This window comes from Stigmatopora nigra, chromosome 10 (genome assembly GCF_051989575.1).
Source record: "Stigmatopora nigra isolate UIUO_SnigA chromosome 10, RoL_Snig_1.1, whole genome shotgun sequence".
NCBI classification, from domain to species: Eukaryota; Metazoa; Chordata; class Actinopteri; order Syngnathiformes; family Syngnathidae; genus Stigmatopora; species Stigmatopora nigra.
This window is the reverse complement of record NC_135517.1, coordinates 1,859,078-1,882,439: the sequence shown is the minus strand read 5'-3', so window position 1 is coordinate 1,882,439 and position 23,362 is coordinate 1,859,078. Positions and strand designations below refer to the sequence as shown.

Genomic DNA, 23,362 nt, shown 5'->3' with positions numbered 1-23,362 from the left:
CATATCTAGGGGAAAAATTGATTTGAGATAGGAGTAAATTGACATACGAGCTTGATTCCGGAACACATTAAGCTCATATCTCAAGGTAATACTTTAAATATGCATCGGTAAGTTAAACTTTTTGAAAGAATTCTGTTGTGTGATGCATGTAGTTTAAACAAAATCAAAATATTTTTGCTTTGAATATATTTGTGTTGCACATTTAAACTGTCATAGTATTTTTATGATATCGTAGTTTTTGTCCTTATTTAATTTCACTTCAAAATTTCATCACTACATCACACTGGCAGAGGATAATATTTCCTATTTAATACAAGAAAAAACATTTGGGACATTTCAAGTAGTATAGCTTTGATGCTAGGATTACCGAGCTCGGATAATAATGGAAAAGGTCTTACGCATACAATACGTGAGTATACATTATGCAGTATTAATTAAATGGAGATGGAAACAGAATGTCGTTAGCAGGAAGCAGATTTATTGCACTTTACTCAACACACGTCCGCTTTGACTAAATAATGACACTAAGAATGTTAAGGATACGCTAGCTACAGCTATCCGTTGTGTATTTTACAACTACACACATATTGAAGTACACAGATCTTGTGCATGAGAGCCATCGAACGCAACAGCTTGCGTTAAGCCTGCGCCTGTGTGCACTAATCCACCGTGTTCACTTAAGTTTGTGGCCAGCACATTAATTCTGTAGTGAAAGTGCATGGAAGCAGTCAATTAGTTTTTTGTAGATTAAATCCACGGTTATCAGTACATCCAAAGAGATTTCTGGCAACAACAATAAAAAATCCAATCAGATTCAGTTCCAGTCCACTATTTTCTTTATCCTAATTACACTTAATCATTTTTGACTTCTTTTCCACCTGAATCTATATATATATCTTAATTTGGAGCGCCAACATTAGCTACTTCATGAATCTAACATGGTTTTAAAACTCATTATAATCCTAAATTGAAACGGCAACTTGATTTAACCCTTTTAAGCGCAGAAAATTGTGACAGGCAACAACAAAAAATGATAATAGACATTAGATTTAGGTATAGATTTAAATTTAGATTGGATTCAGATTGGAATTAGGTTTAGATTTAGGTATAGATTTAAATTTAGATTGGATTCAGATTGGAATTAGGTTTAGATTTAGATTAGGTTTAGATTTAGATTAAGTTTAGATTTAGATTAAGATCTAGATTAGGTTTAGATTTAGATTTAGATTCAGATCTGGATTAGGTTTAGATTTAGATTCAGATTCAGATCTAGATTAGTCTTAGATTTAGATCTAGATTAGGTTTAGGTATAGATTCAGATTTACATTTAGATTCAGATCTAGATTAGGTTTAGATTTAGATCTAGATTAGGTTTAGGTATAGATTTAGATTCAGATCTAGATTAGGTTTAGATTTAGATTAGGTTTGGATTTAGATTAGTTTGAGATTTTGATTAGGTTTAGATTTTGATTAGGTTTAGATTTTGATTAGGTTTAGATTTTGATTAGGTTTAGATTTTGATTAGGTTTAGATTTTGATTAGGTTTAGATTTTGATTAGGTTTAGATTTTGTTTAGGTTTAGATTTTGATTAGGTTTAGATTTAATTATGTTTAGAATTAGATTAGGTTTAGATTTGCATTGGGTTTAGATTTAGACTAGGTTTAGATTTAGATTAGGTTTAGATTTAGATTTACATTAGGTTTGGATTAGGTTTAAAGTAGGCTTAGATTAGGTTTATATTTAGATCATGCTTTAAACTGTATCCAAAATGGTCGCCCTCGTTCAAAATTAATAATTGTTGGTTCTAAGGCAGATTTTCATAAATGTTCAATATGACTTAGAGGGGACACCACTTAGCAAAAGTTACATCATTAATGTAAAATAATCTCCGGCTGGCTTTCAAAATGGGCGTGTCTTTTCATTCAGTCAATTTGTCATCCCAAAATATGAATGGAAAATCATGCAGATAAACACACACGCACACTAAAATGTACCTTTTTGAGTGCAATAGCAGATGTGGCCATTGGCTGTGCTGCTTAATCCAGAATGCTGGGTTTGATACAAGTGGGATTTAGTCATAACTATGATACCAACATCTGTCAAGAGACCATTCCGCGCTCACAAACTCGGAACACAACTAACGCAGTATTTTTTTTTCTTTCTGTTTTTTTTTTTTTAGTTCTCGTCTATGTCGATAAAAAGCCGGAAGACGCGGGACTGATTGAACCCGAGAGGTAAGTGGGCAAGCCGCGGGTGTTTCATGGCCTGAAAAAATCATGCAGTTTGACTCATTACCAGGCTTATGTAACGAGCTAGTGTTCAGGGCTGCTTATAATTTTTGCTGGGTAACTCTAATTATAATCAAAATGTAGGTTTTATCTGCGTTTTTGGTCTAAAAGACTCGTTTCTGTCTAGAACTCACCTTTATTTTGACTGAATTATTCCATATTGATTAACTGACGCTCCGTTGTGGCCAAAACATTGGGCAGGTTTTCTGATATAACTGCAATAAATATTTAATAGTGCATTAAACTTGAATGATACAGACGAATAATAACACTCCACGAGTTTGGGCTTTATTGGTGGACTGTAAAGTGCAGGAATGATTGACAGTTTTTGCACCGAGGCATGAAATTTAATGCAAAAAAATGGCACACTGCAACACAGTGCAACACAGACTAAATGTTAGATTCTGATATACCGTATTTTCTCGCATATAGGCCGTATTTGTCGCTCTAAAAAGTATGACTGAATCGAGGGTAAGGCTTATATGCGCATAAATTAGACTTGACAGGCATGAAACTGCAAGGTGACAAAGACAATATGGCCGATACGATCATTTATTTCATTATTATTACTAGCATGTGCGATGATTTTTCTTAAGATTTTCCCTTCAAAGTAATACATTTGTACTCACTATTAAAAACATGAATATGGAGCTGAAAATTGTCAATCAGGGGGAGGCTTATACGTGAGAAATTGTCAAATTCAATGATTTTAAAGTAGTTTTAAGGGTAAGGCTTACACGCGGATGCGGCTAATATGCGAGAATTTGCACCAATAACATCATTTAACTTATATATTTTTATATATAGTACTTCAAATTACATTTTTTTTAAATATATGATCTTTTTTTTCCATTTATTGATAAAATACTTCTTTTACATAGACCACAAAATTAAGTGAATGCAAAATCCAGTACACAAACACATTGAATAAAACACTAAATAAATTCCATTCATTTAACTATCTATATTTTTATATATATATATATATATATTACTTCAGACTACATTTTATAAAATCTCTGATTTTTTTTCCATTTATTGATAAAATACTTCCTTTAAATAAGCCACAAAATTAAGTGAATGAAAAATCCAGTACACAAACACATTGAATAATACACTAAATAAATTCCATTTAAAATACCTGCACTTTTAAATCAATGCAATTTAAAGGCCAAATAATACCTTCATGTATTCATCTAAAATGAGTTAAATTCCTTGTTATTTCTTTAAATATCTCCATATTGAAAGCATATGACAACATTATTTCATATATTTCTATTTTTTCCTCATTCTTGAAATAAATGGCTCATAAAAAAAGCAATCATTTTTTCCCACCTCTCCATTTTATCTTATTTTTGACTTGCAATAACCAGAAAATGGATGACGTTAGCATAACATATTCATTCATGCCGTTATGAGCTCCCAGATGTGTGCTGAACATAACATAACTTTTTCTATGCACTACTTCTTTATATCAAAAAAATGTTCATTTTTTTGCTATTGTTTTTTTAGTTATTTTCTGCACAGCCTTTTTCAGGGTTATATTTCTTTTATATTGGTTTTGTTGTCGTCACCTTTGACTGTTTATCAGATGATGAATGGCTTGGCATTTGCGTGATACCGTGACTCTTGCACCAATTCTCAGCAAATGAAAATGACGCCTGGCTAATGTGTTTTTTATTTATTTTTTTGTCAGGTCACAGCCGCTGAGTTGGAACCATGGGCAAGGCTGGGAGTAAAGTCCTCAGGGAGGCTACAATGGACGGGTTACAAGCACAGGTAAATAGGTGTGCATACATTTCTCGGAACGTGTGTGGGTGTGTGTTGTTTATTATTATTATTACTACAGTATTTTCATGACTATAAGGCGCACCGCATTATAAGGCGCACCCTCAATGAATGACATTTTTCCATATATATAAGGCGCACTGGATTATAAGGCGCACTGTCTATTTTGGAGAAAATTTAAGACTTTTAAGTGCGCCTTATAGTGGTGAAAATACGGTAATTGCTATTGACTTCCAGGTATGAAGAAGCACTCACTACTTTACAGTCACCTCTAGAGCCAGCCATTGTTGATGTTTTGGATTTTTTGGTATAAAATCTTGCATTGGGGGAGGAGCTATATGATGGAAGATGTTGTAAACTAAGATGGCATCTGCATATTTAACAGTATTGTTTCAGTTCAGGCGTTTGTGTTTTTTTAATATCCGACAGTGGTGGTTTTTTGGTTTTCTGTTTTTTCCATATATAAGGCGCACTGTCTATTTTGGAGAAAATGTAAGACTTTTAAGTGCGCCTTATAGTGGTGAAAATACGGTAATAGCTATTGACTTCCCGGTATGAAGCACTCACTACTTTACAGTCACCTCTAGAGCCAGCCATTGTTGATGTTTTGGATTTTTTGGTATACAATCTTGCAGTGGGGGAGAAGCTATATGATGGAAGATTTTGTAAAGTAAGATGGCATCTGCATATTTAACAGTATTGTTTCAGTTTAGGCGTTTGTTTTTTTAATAGCCGACAGTGGTGGTTTTTCGTTTTTTTTGGTTTTCTGTTTTTTCCATATATAAGGCACACTGTCTATTTTGGAGAAAATGTAAGACTTTTAAGTGCGCCTTATAGTGGTGAAAATACGGTAATTGCTATTGACTTCCAGGTATGAAGAAGCACTCACTACTTTACAGTCACCTCTAGAGCCAGCCATTGTTGATGTTTTGGATTTTTTTTGTATAAAATCTTGCAGTGGGGGAGGAGCTATATGATGGAAGATTTTGTAAACTAAGATGGCATCTGCATATTTAACAGTATTGTTTCAGTTTAGGCGTTTGTTTTTTTAATAGCCGACAGTTGTGGTTTTTCGTTTTTGGTTTTCTGTTTTTTCCATATATTAGGCGCACTGGATTATAAGCCGCGCACTGTCTATTTTGGAGAAAATTGAAGACTTTTAAGTGCGCCTTATAGTTGTAAAAAAACGGTAGTTATGCTATTAGAATAAGCACCTGCATCATAAATTCATTTAAATTTGTTTCTGTTATGTTACGATAACGTTGCCATGCAAAAAAATGGAGATATCTTTTCTTTCATAGCAATTACGAGATGAGGACGCATGTAATTTTATATCAAAGCCACACTTTGCTACGAAAGTCATTTTCATGGAAAATGTGCTTAATGCAATTCGTGATGAGGCTGGAGATTCTAATCCGGATTAGAGACATGTTTGACGAGAATCCAGTGAAAACCACCTGCATTATTTGTATGGTTAGGATTGATTTTTTTTTTTCGTCTTTGTATTTTGTGAAATAATTACCGAGTCTTATCTGAGCTGTACTGACTACTGTTTTAAAACAGCTCTTCTTATAGACTGGCTCCAGTTTTTTTAACTAGGTCTACAATGTATTTTCTCTGTCTTGCTACTGCAAACAAGAAATTTCCCAAATACGAGATAAAATAAAGTTCTAATCTCACCTAAAATATTCAATTTTACAATCTAAATATATAAAGCAACCTCTCAGCGGAGAAGTGGTTCTTTCAGTTTGGCCAGCATGGGTTTGATTCCCACTTAATGGCTTTGTGACTGTCTCTATTTGTGGCTTACAACTGACTGGCGACCAGTCCGGTTTTCCTTCCAAGTCAGCTGGGATAGGCTCCAGCACCCAATGACCCTGACAGGGATAAAGCCAATCCACTTGAGCTGGTAGCGAATGCTAGACTTCCCAGTTTAAAAGGATTGGACATCTACGATTTACAAATTCATTCATTAATATGGTCAGCATTGATAAATTACATACCCAGATTTCTGGCTTGAACTTTTAAATGATGTAGTTGTTGCTTTTAAGTAAAATACTTTAACATACTGTATTTTCTTGCATATTAGCCGCCTCCACGTTTAAGACGTACCCTTAAAACTGCCTTAAAACCGTTGAATTTGACAAGTTCTCTCATATAAGCCGCCCCTGATTCACAATTTTCCCCTCCATATTCATGGTTTTAATAGGGAGTACAAATGTTTTACTTTGAAGGGAAAATCTGAAGAAAAATCATTGTACTTGGTATTTCTGAGATACTGTAGGAATAAAAAACACATTATTAGGTCAATATCTTAAGGCAGTATGTCATCTATTCAGTAATGGTTGTTTTGTTACTGCAAAACAGAAAATAACTAACAAATAGTAAATGTTACTTGCCAAAATCTACTGGATAGCAAATCTTATGCGCATATAAGCCTTACCATTGATTCAGTCATCATTTTTTTTAGTTACAAACGCGTCTTATATGCGAGAAAATACAGTTTATATAAAATTCATATTCCTAAAGGCAGTTGCCTGCACGTAGACAAATTAAAAAAGGAAGTCATGTGAGCAGTACAACCAGGAAATGTGTCCCTAGTGGTCTAGTTTGTCATCCCTAGGTAAAATGGCGGTGCCTTGAGCGAGTAATTATTTTTCTCTTGAATTCCATTGACGTCAAAATACATTTTTTGAAATATTTTCTTGCGTTATGGTTTTTTGTCTTTGTTATTTTGCAGATTTTTGCTTTTCAAGTCGAATTTTTGCGCATATAAGCCGTACCCTTGATTCCGTCATATTTTTTTTGCGACAAATACGGCTTATATGCGAGAAAATATGGTCTGGTATTCATTTTATCCAAACTAGTTGTACCTTGACGTTGCAATGTGGCCTAACGTACGGGTTCAATGGCGGCCATCTTGCTAAATTATTCAGACTGGACTAAAGCAAAGTGATTTTCAGGGATTAGAGATTAAGATCCCCCCCCCTTCCCTCCGATTGACTGCTTCGGTAGAGTAAATCTGTGGGATTATGATGTCAACAGACGGGAGCGACAGCAGAGGAAATTGAATTGTGATGGGTAAAAAAACGACTCTGGCCGTCAGATTACATCACGATTCTTGCAAAATCATACACCAAAATCTGTGTTTGTGCCTTTTGTCAACATGGGATGCCGTCATGACTTTGTGGCCGATCTTAAACGGAATGATGTCTAGGTGCTTGAGCTCCTGGTAAGAAGATTTCCGTGTCACCGTTAATCTCGTCCGTGGCGTTCCGGCCGGCGGTTCGAGTGCCAAGTCGATCATTTGTCTTTTTTTGTGGATTTCCCGTCCATTTTTTTTGACTGTCTGATTTTTTTTTGTGTTTTTTTTTTTTTTTAAGACGACGCCTCCCAACGCCGCTCTTGTTGACGGTCCTCCGGCACCCCCGCCTCTGGCTTTAGGCGTTCAATTCCAAGAAGTGAAGAAAAACAATAAGATGAAGGTGAAGTGGACCCAAGTGGGTTTGGTGTTCTTTCTCTTGTTGTCTGTAGTGATGACGGGATGCTTCTTCTGGCAGTTTCAACTACCAAAAATTCAGCCAGGTGAGCTTTTTGGACTACTTTTGAAATGTTTAAACTGTTGCTCGCTGTCAAAAATAACATTTTATCTCCCTAATAGACATGCTGGCATAAAAGCAGTCATTTTCTGGACGATTAACTTGTTAATTGGAGCTTCATAGCCATATATCAAGCGTGAAATTGTATATGTAAAATCTTCAAGCGTCCTATAAAAGCAGATAGAATTATTTGATAATGGCAGCACTCATTTTAGACATGGGTGGTTGTGACAGAAAATTGTTTTCACTCTACTAAAAGGGTTGTTATTGTCGTATAAATACTATAAAAGAGCAGTTTTTCTAGTGGGATATTAAGAATGTCAGGGCTAAAAAATATATGTTTATACATATATGAATGTATATATATGTACATGTATACATGTATAGTATATGTATATATATATATATATATATATATATATATATATATATATATATATATATATATATATATATATATATATATATATATATATATATATATATATATATATATATATATATATATATATATATATATATATATATATATATATATATATATATATATATATATATATATATATATATATATATATATATATATATATATATATATATATATATATATATATATATATATATATATATATATATATATATATATATATATATATATATATATATATATATATATATATATATATATATATATATATATATATATATATATATATATATATATATATATATATATATATATATATATATATATATATATATATATATGTATATATGTGTGTATGTGTATATGTATATATGTATATATGTACGTAGGTATATAGGTATATATGTATACAGGTATATATGTATATATGTATATATTTATATATGTATATGTGTATATAGGTACATATGTACCTATGTATATGTGTATATAGCTACATATGTATATAGGTACATATGTACCAATGCATATATGTATCTATGTACATAGGTATATATGCAGATATGTATATATGTACATATGTATATATGGATATATGTATATATGTATATATAGATGTGTATATATGTATATATAGATGTATATATATGTGTATATATGTATATATATGTATATATATATATATATATATATATATATATATATATATATATATATATATATATATGTATATATATATATATATATATATATATATATATATATATATATATATATATATATATATATATATATATATATATATATATATATATATATATATATATATATATATATATATATATATATATATATATATATATATATATATATATATATATATATATATATATATATATATATATATATATATATATATATATATATATATATATATATATATATATATATATATATATATATACATATATATACATATATATACATATATATATATATATATATATATATATATATATATATATATATATATATATATATATATATATATATATATATATATATATATATATATATATATATATATATATATATATATATATATATATATTTTATCCAATCCAATTGTTATTTCACTGTTATACAATGGCTTCTACCTTTGCACATTAACATTTAGATAGCGAGCATTGTAGAAATGTATTGTATTATTGTGCACAGTATGTGTTATTTTCTTTATTTACCTCTTCTTGAATGGATTAAACAGCTGGAAACCCAACAAAATTGGATTCTTTTTGAGTGCCGGTTTAAAAGCTGTCAAACTTGTCAGTTTGCATCTGCAGACGCTACTCATCCATTAAATATGACTCTTTCAAGATCTAGCTTGAAAAAAAAAATTCAATTTTGACCTTTACAACATGAAAGACAGCCACAAAAACACTTGTGCAAACACTACTACTAACACAGCACTTGTCACATTCAACTGTTCCCATGTGACTCTGCATGTATCAATAAGGTAACATCCAATATTTATTTTCTTCTCCATATTCATTTTGACTTCTAGACGAAGCACTTGGAGGCACCGATAAATCGGAGATGAGATGTCCCCGCTTTCCCGAGCCGATTCCCCTGCAGCATCCCATTCCCGGACTTAAAGAGGCACTCGAAAAGGTACTAGAACGAGAATTTGAAGTCGAGGGATATACATATTTCAAGTAAATGTCCATACTAATCCATTTAGAGATATAAAGAATGGAAGGAGATTCAACATGTGGCTATTTTTAGAAGAAATTAGCAAAAAATTGACATATTTAAGAAAAAAAATTACTAGGGATGCCCAGGGTCTTAAGTGGTTAGCATCTCTGCCTCACAGCTCTGGGGTTCTGGGTTCAAATCCAGGTCGGTTCACCTCTCTGGAGTTTGTGTGGGTTTTTTTCTGGGTACTCCGGTTTCCTCCCACATTCCCAAAAAAAATGCATGGTAGGTTGATTGGACACTAACTCTTAGTCTGAGAATGAATGGTTGTCTATCTCATCGTGCCCTGTGATTGGCTGCTTCTGACCATGTTCTCCCCAGGCCTGCGTGGGTTTTCTCCGGGTACTCCAGTTTCCTCCCACATTCTAAAAGAAATGAATGGTAGGCTGATTGGACACTCTAAATTGCCCCTAGGTCTGACCGTGAATGGTTTTTTGTCTCCTTGTGTCAGCTGGGATAGGCTCCAGCACCCCCTGCAACCCTAGTGTGGGTAAAGCGGTTCAGAAAATGAATGAACGAATGAAAGAGGAATAATTAAAGGGATATACATTTAAGAAGTACATTTAAAGGTCAGTATTTTGTTGGGATTGTGAATTTTGAAACTAGTGTAGTAAATAATACTTGTATTCCTAGTGCTTTATTATGTATATTTTCTTTGTTAGGTGGTTATTTAGGACTTTAGCTGAGTGGATGGCAAATTGTCTTCTCTGTTCATTATTTTGTGAGTCGCCTCCAGTAAATACGATGCAGCTTGTGTGATTACACTTGAACATCTGTTGGTTATTTCCATCCACATTGGATGCGAGCCAAGGAAGGCGATGCAGAATAACAAGGATCTTGATGACGTCATTATGAAAATTTCTAGATTTTTTCTAGAAAAGCATCTTCTGGCATTATTTTCTCATCCCAACATGTAATGGAGATGAGTTTTTTTTTCTGTTTCTCCCATCCTTGATTGTTTTATCCCCCTCAGGTAGACGTCCTACTCCGCCAGACCATCAACCCTATTAGCCTCCCGTCTCTGTCGGCCATTGTCATCCTGAATGACACTGTTTTATGGACCGGCAATTTTGGGAAGAGGAACAGCTCAGATGCTTTTTCGGGACCTCCCAATGAGTACACCATCTACAGGTGCCTTAATAATACAAGCTCATCATGTTTTTCCCTTACTTGCTTGCATTTTTAATGACTGATTAAGATGCTGAGCTAGTTAAATACAAAGTATAGTGGTACCTCGAGATACAATCTTAATTCGTTCACATATACACACATATACATGTATACACACATATATATATATATATACATATATACACACATATATACCTACATACACATATATACACACATATATACCTACATACACATATATACACACATATATACACATTATACACATATATACGCACATTTATACACATATACACACATATGTAGACATATATACGCACATATATACACATATACACACATATACACACATATACACATATATACACATATAAGCACATATATACCTACATACACATTTATAAGCACATATATACCTACATACACATACACGCACATATATACCTACATACACGTATATACACACATATATACACATATATACGCACATATATACATACATACACATATATAAGCACATATATACATACATACACATATATAAGCACATATATACTTACATACACATATATAAGGACATGTATACATACATCCACATATATAAGGACATTTATACATACATACACATATATAAGCACATGTATACATACACATATATAAGCACATATATACCTACATACACATATATAAGAACATATATACCTAGATACACATATAAGCACATATATACCTAGATACACATATATAAGCACATACATACCTACATACACATATACATAAGCACATATATACCTACATACACAAATATAAGCACATACATACCTACATACACATACATAAGCACATATATACCTACATACACATATACACGCACATATATATATATGAGCACATATATACCTACATATACATATATAAGCACATATACATACACACACATAAGGACATATATACATACATACACATAGATGTACATGTGTATGTATGTATATATGTGCTTATATATATGTATGTGTATGTATGTATATATATGTGTATGTACTTTACGTACCCTTTATGTATTTGACCTAGGTCTACAATGTCTACGGGATGAAAAAAATTTCTAACCTAACCTGACCTAAATGGTATTTTTTTTTCAGAATCGCCAGCCTATCCAAAATTTTCCCCGCACTAATGCTGTACCGACTTTGGGAAGAAGGCAAAATCAGTTCTTTAGACGACCCGCTGGAGAAATACGTGGAGAACTTCACCGTCAAGAACCCCATGGGGAGGATGCGGGACTCGGAGCTGAAATACGTCACGGACGGTCTGATCTTTTTGGACAGCGGAGAAGTTCCCATACGTTCTTCTTCGGTGACACTTCGGAGGATGGCCAGTCAGCTCTCTGGTAGGTACTACTACATTTGTAGATTCATACTACTAAATGATGTATTTAGCTACTTTAAATGGTCTTGAAACACTTTCACCTTTTTTTAAAGTATTAAATGGCACATATGCAATAATTTATATGAATTAGTTGGTTGTTTTGATGTAAAACAGCCATTTTGGGGTACATTTTAGACTAATAGTTGAACTTTAAGAAAATTGCATTGTGGGAAAAATGTATGTACGTTTTTTAAGGTTTTGATAGTTAAAAAAGGGCAATAAAATTGTTACTTAAAAGTATAATGATCTTTTACGCAGTACTGACAGAATTCCAGGTACAGTTGTACTTCTACTTTTTGTAACTTGAGCATTTCGTAAGTAGAAGTGTACTTTACATGTAAATTTTCGAATTTATTCCAACAACTGCCAACTAAACCTTTTAAAGTTGGTCAAAATGTCCCAATTTTGTATGAAAGATGTGGGAAAGAAAAAAAAATAGAAAATATAATAAACAATGTCTTAAAATCAATATAATAGCCAAAAATCCTTGTAAAAATATGCTCTATACTTTCCCGGGCCACATAAAATGATGCAGCGGGCCAGTTTTGGCCCCCCAGGCCGCCACTTTAACACCTACACTGTCATATTCTCCAAAAGCCAAGTACGTGATAAGAATCAGAGCGATTTAATGACTGAATGGAATGGAAGAATTGATCTGTGGGAGAAAAACACAGAAATATTGATGTGTACTTCAAGTATAGAAATTGTGTTCGTGTTCAACGCCAGGTCTACCCAGGAGACTCCGAGCAACAAACCTACTCTGGAAGGGAGAGACTCAGTCGGCAATCAACCTTCTGCAGGATGATGTACTCGTTGCTGACCCGGGTACCAAGTAAGTTTTTGTTAACTGTCTTTAGGGTCGTGAATCCAATTTGTGGATATGTGTAGAGTTCTCCAGTGAGCCAATTACGATTTATCTAGCCTCAACTAAAGTACAGTGTGTACTTCTTGACTTGTCTCCTTTTCTGCGGGAAGATACGCAAAAGTTTTTTGCCGAGTTGTGATGATGAGCCATTTATTTTTTGGTAAAATGTTGTTGTTTAAGTTTATTTTAATCCAATTAATTTGGCCATTATTTGTCGAACATTCGTAGTCGCATTGATAATACATAATTCTGTCTTTTCATGAATAGATTCCAGTAAATCACAGGTGTCAAAGTGGCGGCTCAGGGGCCAAATCTGGCCCGCTGCATCATTTTGTGTGGCCGGAGAAAGTCAATCATCTGTTTTAGGATCAAATTAAAATGATAGATGTATATTTCATGATTTTCCCCCTTTTAAATCAGTACTTGTAATTTTTTAATCATTTTTTTCTGTTTTTAGGTCAAAAAATGCCTTGCAAAATCTAAAAATATCGTTATAAAATATATTTCTTAGTAAGAAAAAATCATTTATTTAATAATTGGTTTTCATTTCAAAGGGCAAAGCATTTTTATGTTCTGTATTAAGTGGAAAACAGAAAATATTTTTATGTAATTTTAGATTTTGCAACATTATTTTTGACCTAAAAACACAAACATTGATTAAAAATGGCAATTATTGATTTAAAAGAGGGAAAATCAGGAAATATAATATACAGCTATATCTATCATTTTAATTTGATCCTAAAACACAATGTCGGCACTCATAATTTATTTTCCCGGGCCACACAAAATGATGTGCAGGGCCAGATTTGGCCCCTGGTCCGCCACTTTGACACCTGTGCGCTAAATAATTGAATAAATCATGAAACATTTTCAGAACTTATTTCACTATTTATTTCTGTTCCCTAAACAGTTGAGTTTAAAAAAAAAAAAAGTATTTTAGCTTCTTATTCATGGCTCGTTGCAGATGACAAAGAATACACCCCCATAGCAAAAAGCAACACAAAAAATCTTCACACTCAGTTCACATCCCCCATAATCTTTCCTCCTCCAGATGCCACTACAGCAATCTAGCCTTCTCACTACTAGCCCACGTCATGTCCGAGCGAGTGGTCAACACCGATTACCAACGATGGGTCTCCGACAACATCCTAGACCGCCTCGGCATGGAAGACACAGGCTTCGACATCACGCCAGGCCTTCAAGGCCAGGTCGCCGTTGGCGTTTACTCCAACGGAAAACCGGCCCCTCTCTACGATCTGGGTTGGTATCGCCCATCTGGCCAGATGTTCTCCACCACTGCAGACTTAGCTAAGCTAGCCATGACCCTACTCGGCGCTTACCATCGCAAACTTCTCGATCCCGACTCCTTGAAGATCATGTTAACCCCCTTGTTCAGATGCGACAAAGACTACTTCGCCAACCGAACCGGAACCCCATGGGAGGTAAACGAACTCCTGGGCTACGAAATGGTCCGCAAAGATGGCGACTTAGACGGCTATTCCGCTACTTTCTCGCTAGTACCGCGACTCAAAGTCGGTCTGGTGGTCCTAATGGCCGGCGCTCGGTCACAAAACCAAGACGTTGTAGCCAAAGCTTATCGTCATATCATCCCCGCTGTTGAGAAGGCCTTCCGGGAGGCCCAACGGATGCTTTCCGCACCCCCGAATCCGGAGGCCTACGTAGGGTTCTTCACGTACAGCAACATCACTTTCTACGAAATTAAAGCTGGTTCGGATGGCGTTCTTACCATGCAGCAGTTCGGGCCTCAGATCGAAGAACTGATCCCGCAAAAGTACAGGACTATAAAGCTGAACTACTTAGTGGAGAGGGTCTTCAGGGTGGTTTTTGAGAAGGAGTACCCCTGCGTCCTAAAGGTGGGATCGGCTTCTGTTTCCTTGGAGGCGCAGGATGGACAACTTTTCAACTTCTACGCGTATGATAAACGTGGACTGTCGCCTGGGTTCGATGCCCCCGGGCTCAATACGTATAATGTGGTTAGAATAGCACGTAAGCCATCTTTTTCCAGCTAGCTGAGGCATATTTATGTAAATATGAGGGTGCTCGGACAATTGGTCGCCGGTCTTTTGGTTGCCGGTCAAATGGTGAGAGAGATTACTCTTAAAACCAGATCTCAAAATTATATTCATGAGAGAGAGTTTAAGTTTAATATCTAAGTACTGTTTAATATCTAAGTACTGTTTAATTTTTAAGTACTGTTTATTTTTTAAGTCCTGTTGAATATCTAAGGACTGCTGAATATCTAAGTACTGTTTAATATCTAATTACTGTTGAATATCTAAGGACTGTTTAATATCTAAGTACTGTTGAAAACAGTAGATATTTAGATATTAAACTCTCTCTCATGAATATTTTGAGAGCTGGTTTCAACAGTACTTAGATATTAAACAGTACTTGGACATTAAACAGTACTTAGATATTAAACAGTACTAGGATATTTAACAGTACTTAGATATTAAACAGTACTTAGATGTTAAACAGTACTTAGATATTAAACAGTACTTAGATATTAAACAGTTCTTAGATATTGGATAGTACATAGATATTAAACAGTACTTAGATATTAAACAGTACTTAGATCCTAAACAGTACTTAGATAGGAAACAGTACTTAGATATTAAACAGTACTAGATATTAAACAGTACTTAGATATTAAACAGTACTTAGATATTAAACAGTACTTATATATTAAACAGTACTTAGATATTAAACAGTACTTAGATATTAAACAGTACTTATATATTAAACAGTACTTAGATATTAAACAGTACTTAGATATTAAACAGTACTTAGATTATTGGACAGTACTTACATATTAAACAGTACTTAGATTTTAAACTCTTTCTCATGAATATAATTTTGAGAGCTGGTTTCAACAGTAAATTTGACCGGCGACCAAACGGGACCAAAAAGAGGTTTATATGCGAGAAAATACTTTTTTTGTTCTGTTTCAGACATTTTTTATTCCAAAAAGGTGTAAATCTGGATGTTTGTTAAATCAATCCTCGTAATGTTCGATTCATAACTCAACTTTCTCATACGGTATTTGTAAATAGACTATTTTTCTGATATAGCTTTTGGGTTAGTTTGAACGTGGCTGTTTCTAATGTTGTAGTTATTGTATTTGTAAACAACTCATCTTATGTTTAGGCGTTCTGTAAAAGTATTTCAATGCCAAATTGCTCTCCAAACAACCTTGGGTGAAATAGTTTAGACATTAACTGAGAAAGAAGCTTCTGACTTCTCTTCTTTGGATTTTTTTGGGGCCGTGTAATCCCTAAAAACGGACTCCGGTTCACCGTGACCCCCGACACGGCTCAGGATTACTCGTATAATACACTATCGCGCAGGTCGATGCTACTTCAGAAACTGACAGACGTGAGAGGACCGAAATAACTCATAATTCAAACGCCTATGATGAACCTATTCTTTTCTGCTGCCCGGTGGGAAAGAACAAAAAAAAATGGATTTTTTAAATGTCATCTGTGAATAATGTGAAAATGCCAGAACGCAACGTAACGAGCCATTCAACAGGATTTGCGTCATACATGATAAAGGCTACGGAATTAAAACGGATTACTTGACAATATTATTATCATAACTGATTTTTTAAAATGGAGGGAGAAATGTATTTCCTGATATTACGTTTGGTCGCCGGACGTTTGGTCTCCCGGACTTTTGACCCCCCGGACTTTTGGTCGCCGGACCTTTGGTCGCCCGGACGTTTGGTCGCCCGGACATTTGGTCGCCCCGGACGTTTGGTCGCCCCGGACGTTTGGTCGCCCGGACGTTTGGTCGCCCCGGACGTTTGGTCGCCCGGACGTTTGGTCGCCCGGACGTTTGGTCGCCCCGGACGTTTGGTCGCCCGGACGTTTGGTCGCCCGGACGTTTGGTCGCCCGGACATTTGGTCGCCCCGGACGTTTGGTCGCCCCGGACGTTTGGTCGACCGGACGTTTGGTCGCCCGGACGTTTGGTCGACCGGACGTTTGGTCGCCCGGACGTTTGGTCGCCCGGACGTTTGGTCGCCCGGACGTTTGGTCGCCCGGACGTTTGGTCGCCCGGACGTTTGGTCACCGGGACGTTTGGTCGCCGGGACGTTTAGTCGCCGGGACGTTTAGTCGCCGGGACGTTTGGTCGCCGGATGTTTGGTCGCGCAGGTGAATATTAGATATAGATATTCAGATATTAAACTCTCATGTATATAATTTTGAGCTGGTTTCAACACAAAACTCTGTCATGTTGTCAAACGCCCGGCAACCAAACGTCCAGGCGACCAAACGTCCGAGTACCGACCTAGCACAACAAAATGAGACATTTTGCAGGACTTGTGTTGCACAAATGTTATATAATGTTAAGTAAATGTCATTGGTGCAATTCTATGTATCTTTCAAATGTGGATTTTGTTATTTTTTTAGTCCTGATTTGATCCCCAAAAAAATCCTTCTTGTTTTAATGAGCCAAAACAGGTTTGTTTGTGCACCAAAACGGCAAAACTGGCAAAGCAAAGATTCAGATTTGAACATAAGCTTCCGAGAAAAAAAAATTCAAATATAATTTTGGACAAAATACTTTCCAGTTGGATTTACTTGTCTTTACACAAAAGATTGATGGGATTTTTCATTTCAGATCCCTTTCTTGTTTGCTCATGTTTTTTTTAGCCCGTTGCAACAGGTGGTAATCGAAGACGTACAAGTGGAATATTCAATGAGCTGTCGCACAGAACCAATTACATTAGGCAAATAAAACTGCCCCTTGAATCCTTGGCTAAGTGATTGTTCATACATGAATAGCCAGTAGGATCATAGCCACCGCTAACATTGAGCATATAAACGAAGAAAGAGGCGGGGTCTATCTATCTACCCTTGGTCCGATTGTATTTTCTCAGGTGTCCTCCAGTTCTCATTGAAGTACATTGCTACATTAGTAGAGCTAATTAAGTTCAGTCTGCATCAGATTTGCGGTGATGATGTTCCGCACTCTGCTTTGAATGCTTGATTAAAAATACTCAAACAGGAATGGCCCACTCACGTTAAGAAAACCCATATTATTTTGCAGAAACGTTTTCACCGTTTAACATCAACACAAAAAAAATGTTGTGACGCAGGCTTTCTTTGGATTTTATTGTACCTTGACAAGGCTTTTTTATCAAAAAAAATCCTATACCAATGGCAAAAATATCATATTTACAAAATACTACATGGAAACTACAATATTTAAGCCGTATTTGTAACAAAAAAATGACTCAAAGTACGGCTTATATGCAAACAAGTAGATAATGGCAGATTAACATTTAGTATTTGTTGGTTATTTTCTGTTTTGCAGTAAGAAAACAACAATTAGTGGATGAATTAGTAACTTTCTTAAGATATTTGACCCTAATAATGTGCTTTTGATTCATACAGTATCTCAAAAATACCACGTACGATGATTTTTCTTCAGATTTTCCCTTCAAAGTAACACATTTGTATTCCTTATTAAAACCATGAATATGGAGGTGAAAATTTTGAATCAGGGCGCGGCTTATACGAGGGAAATTGTAAAATTCAACAGTTTTAAGGTAATTTTAAGGGTGAGGCTTATATGCGAGAAAATATGGTTATCAAAATGACACTAAATCCACTTAGTCAAAAAATTTTTGCATGTCGTGTTATGTTTAAACTATCATTAACATGATTGTACAGCCACATTAAACATCAAAACTATAGACATTCTTTGTGTATTTTCTATAATACAGTATTATTATTAAGTCAGTATAATACAGTCTATAGTAATGCCATATACTGTAATTAATGCACTCACTTCTCTCTACAGTTTTTTATGATTAACACCACTTAGCACATAAGTTTAAATGGACCAGTGGGGCAAGTGGTTATCATGTCGGCTTCACAGTTCTTCAGTCTGGGTTCAAATCCAGGTTATGTCCAGCTGTGTGGCGTTTGTAGGCTGATTGGACACTCTAAAATAGTGCATGGTTGTCTGTCTCCTTATGCCCCGCCCACCAATTCAGGTCCACCTCTAGCCTGGAGTCCGCTAGGACAAGCTCCAGCACCCCCGATGACCCTAATGAGGATAAACTGGTTCAGGAAATGAGATGAGATGAGATGGACCAGTGGTGAGTACATCCGATATTCCTTATTGTCGCTTTTGTGCCAATCATATGACTGACAAGCGACCAATCCAAGTAGTTTGAAGTAAATCGGTCATTAGGATTTCTTCCAATCCCAAAGTTAAGACGACCAATCATCCATTCAGAACACGGAAGTCTTGTAAGCCATCTCTTCACAAGCACTTGAAAGTAACTCGGCGTCCAATCTTCGTGTTGTTGGCGAGGTCAGCAACCGGATTAACGAGTCCTGACCGGTCGCCTGGACCCTTGAGGCGGTGAGTACCAATGAGATCTTTGGGGGTGCCGCAGAATCCCGTTTGTTGGCCCTTGAGCAAACCAGGTCGCGAAAACATTCGCGGAAACGTGTGGAGATCAAGCTGTAAATGACTGGGTTGACGGCAGAACTCAGGTAAAAGAGGACTCCGGATAGGATGTGGACGTATTGGTAGATGTTGTGCATCAGGTCGGTCCACTGGTGAACGGAGCTCCAGAGTAGACGTTCCATGTGGAATGGCGCCCAGCAGACGCCAAACACGGCCACCACGATTGCTAAAGGATGAACATGACAGTTAGACTGTGAAATTCTGTGACCGGACGTTTTGGTTGCCGGTCAAATGGTGAGTTTACTGTTGAAACCAGCTCTCAAAGTTATATTCATGAGAAAGAGTTTAATATCTAAGAGAGAGAGAGAGTTTAATATCTAAGTACTGTTGAAACCAGCTCTCAAAATTATAATCATGAGAGAGTTTAATATCTAAATATCTACTGTTTTCAACAGTACTTAGATATTAAACAGTACTTCGATGTAAACAGTACTTAGATGTTAAACAGTACTTAGATGATAAACAGTACTCAGATATTGGAGAGTACTTAGATATTAAACAGTACTTAGATATTAAATAGTACTTGGATATTAACCTGTACTTAGATATTAAACAGTACTTAGATATTAAACAGTACATAGATATTAAACAGTACTTAGATATTAAACAGTACTTAGATATTACACAGTACTTAGATGTTAAACAGTACTTAAATATTAATCAGTACTTCCATATTAAACAGTACTTCAAAATTACACTGAACTTAGCTATTAAACAGTACCTAGATATTAAACAGTACTTATATTAAACAGTACTTAGATATTAAACGGTACTTATATTAAACAGTACTTAGATATTAAACAGTACTTAGTTATTAAACAGTACTTAGATATTACACTGAACTTAGATATTAAACAGTACCTAGATAACAGTACTTATAATAAACAATACTTATATTAAACAGTACTTATATTAAACAGTACTTATATTAAACAGTACTTATATTAAACAGTACTTATATTAAACAGCACTTAGATATTAAACAGTACTTAGATATTAAACAGTACTTAGATAATAAACAGTCCTTAGATATTAAACTCTCTCTCTTAGATATTAAACTCTCTCTCTCATGAATATAATTTTGAGAGCTGGTTTCAACAGTAAACTCTCTGTCACCATTTGACCGGCGTCAAAAAGCGAAACAAAATCTGCTGTTTTTCTTCACTGACAAATGTTCTGTTGTCTTTACTTTTTACAAAGTGCAATGCCACGGTCTCCTCCTCTAGAGGCAACCGCAGACGGTGCTTTAGTACAAACATTACCTGATGTCTCATCAAGCTGTGAATCTAGATGGAGAGATCTGCGTGAATAGTAATAATGCATCTCGGAAACTAGCCAAATGTTCTGGGGTATTTGGCCGTGTCTTGGCAGCAGTGAGCTGGATTACAAGAAAAGGACAAATCTTGGCATTCTTGCAGGAATGACAGCTAAGCTATGGTTAAGGGAACTGAAAAATTTTGGCTGATTCTACCCAAGCTATGCTGTAAAGATTTTAGAATTTTTGTTTATTTTATTAAGGTTAGGGGTTAATGTTGAACTTGAAAGTACATTTAATGACTTTGTTTAATTGAGTCCAAAGGCTTTTGCCCGAAATCTTACATTTGATGACACTATTGGTTTCAACTATGCAGAGGTAAACTGTTAATTGTTTTTACTGCATAATTAGCTTACTCTGACTAGACCAAGGGTGTCAGACTCGGGTTAGTTTGCGGGTCGCTTTAACGTCAACTTCATTTTACGTGGGACCATTTTAGATATAATATTTAGATTTTTTTTTTCATAAATGGATTAAATGAACTGGATTAAAGGCCCAGAATATTCAGTTTTTTTATAGATCTAAAAGAATGTTTATTTTAGATTTTTTTAAATATATTTTTAGATTTTACAAAAATATTTTTGAACTAAAAACACAGAAAAAAAATGATTAAAAAATGACAATTATTAATTTAAAAGGGGGAAAATCAGGAAATTTAATATACATATATACTCTTCATTTTAATTTAATCCTAAAACAGAAAGTCGGCACTCATGATTTACTTTCACGGACCACACAAAATGACGTGGCGGGCCAGATTTGGCCCGCGGGCCGCCACTTTGACACCTGTGGATTACACTATTGGTTTCAACTATACAAAGGTAAACTGTTAATAGTTTTTTTCTGCATAATTAGCTTACTCTGACTAGATTTTACTAAATTAGACGCCATTTTTAGGTTCTATTGTAGTTAGATTCCATCAAAACTCAACTCACAAAGCATCTTGATGACTTGCGTCCTCCGACCGCCTTCGTCGTTGATGCTAACTCGAGTTTCACTTCGCCAGTTGTTCCCAAAGTTGCCCCGCCTCTGCCTCCTTTCCCGGCCCAGATGAAGACCCATCACCAGATAGAGTACGCTAATCACCAACATGGGGATGAAGAAGAAGCATACAGTAGTGATCTGCATCAGCGTGTGGTACATCCACAACGGTTTGAGTACTGCGCAAATAGCCGACTCCCTCTTGTGGCCAGGAAGGTAAAAAATACCATGCAGGGAAGTGTTGGGTACGGCGCATAACATGGACACCGCCCACACGGCGCCAATGACCTGCTTGGCGTGCTTTTTAGTGGTGAGGTAACGGGTTTTGAGGGGGTGTACCACGGCGATGTAGCGCTCTACGCTTAAAGCCGTCACGTTGAGGATGGAAGCGAAACAGACGGTTTCGAAAATGAAAGTCTTGAAGTAGCAACCGCCGGCGCCAAAGGGGAAAGGGTAGTTCTGCCAGAGGTCGTAGATTTCCATTGGCATCCCAAAAACTAGCATGAGAAGGTCAGACAAGGCTAGGCTAACCAGGTAGAGGTTGGTAGGGTTGCGCATTTTCTTGTGTTTAGCCACTACTGCGCATGTTAGAAGGTTTCCAGTCAGGCCTACCAGGAAAATAAGGAGGTACGTGGCGGTTATTGGGAGGAAGAAGGGGGAACGTTTGGGGCCGAGGATGTCTTGGAGGTTGGTGTCGGTGTAACGGCCGGTGGCGGTCATGGTGGTGGAGTTGGGGGTCATGGTGGTGTTACGGAGTGGTGTGGAGGTGTTTTGAGGAGGATTGTGACAAAGGATCTCCATTACCAAGCTGGAGGAAACACAAGGAGATTTCTATAGTCAAGAATAACCCATATTGTACATATACATATACCGTATTTTCAAGACTATAAGGCGCACTTAAAAGTCTTAAATTTTCTCCAAAATAGACAGTGCGCCTTATAATACAGTGCGCCTTACAATACAGTGCACCTTATAATACAGTGCGCCTTATAATACAGTGCGCCTTATAATACAGTGCGCCTTATAATACAGTGCGCCTTATAATACAGTGCGCCTTATAATATAGTGCGCCTTATAATACAGTGCGCCTTATATATGGAAAAATGTCATTCATTGAGAGTGCGCCTTATAGTCGTGAAAATACGGTACATATACATATACATATACATATACATAAACATATACATATACATATACATATACATATACATATACATATACATATACATATACATATACATATACATATACATATACATATACATATACATATACATATACA

General features: G+C 35.5%; 2 protein-coding genes across 3 annotated transcripts; one reads left to right on the top strand and one right to left on the bottom strand.

Moving 5' to 3' along the window:
• Positions 1–2,044: 2,044 nt before the first annotated feature.
• Positions 2,045–15,561, top strand: lactbl1b (lactamase, beta-like 1b). Of its 2 annotated transcripts, XM_077727322.1 has the most exons (8): positions 2,045–2,235; positions 3,986–4,068; positions 7,461–7,662; positions 9,665–9,771; positions 10,829–10,986; positions 12,126–12,373; positions 13,138–13,243; positions 14,328–15,561. In XM_077727322.1, exons 2-8 carry the CDS (start codon positions 4,009–4,011, stop codon positions 15,304–15,306), a joined length of 1,860 nt encoding a protein of 619 aa, XP_077583448.1. In that variant the 5' UTR covers positions 2,045–2,235; positions 3,986–4,008; the 3' UTR covers positions 15,307–15,561. The 2 variants fall into 2 exon arrangements, with proteins under 2 accessions (XP_077583448.1, XP_077583449.1); XM_077727323.1 differs by lacking the exons at positions 2,045–2,235; positions 3,986–4,068 and adding an exon at positions 7,124–7,309.
• A 3,240-nt stretch (positions 15,562–18,801) lies between these two features.
• Positions 18,802–22,884, bottom strand: nmur3 (neuromedin U receptor 3). The gene is made up of 2 exons (XM_077727251.1): positions 22,035–22,884; positions 18,802–19,950 (listed from the first exon to the last, which is right to left on the bottom strand). Exons 1-2 carry the CDS (start codon positions 22,879–22,881, stop codon positions 19,544–19,546), a joined length of 1,254 nt encoding a protein of 417 aa, XP_077583377.1. The 5' UTR covers positions 22,882–22,884; the 3' UTR covers positions 18,802–19,543.
• Positions 22,885–23,362: the final 478 nt, after the last annotated feature.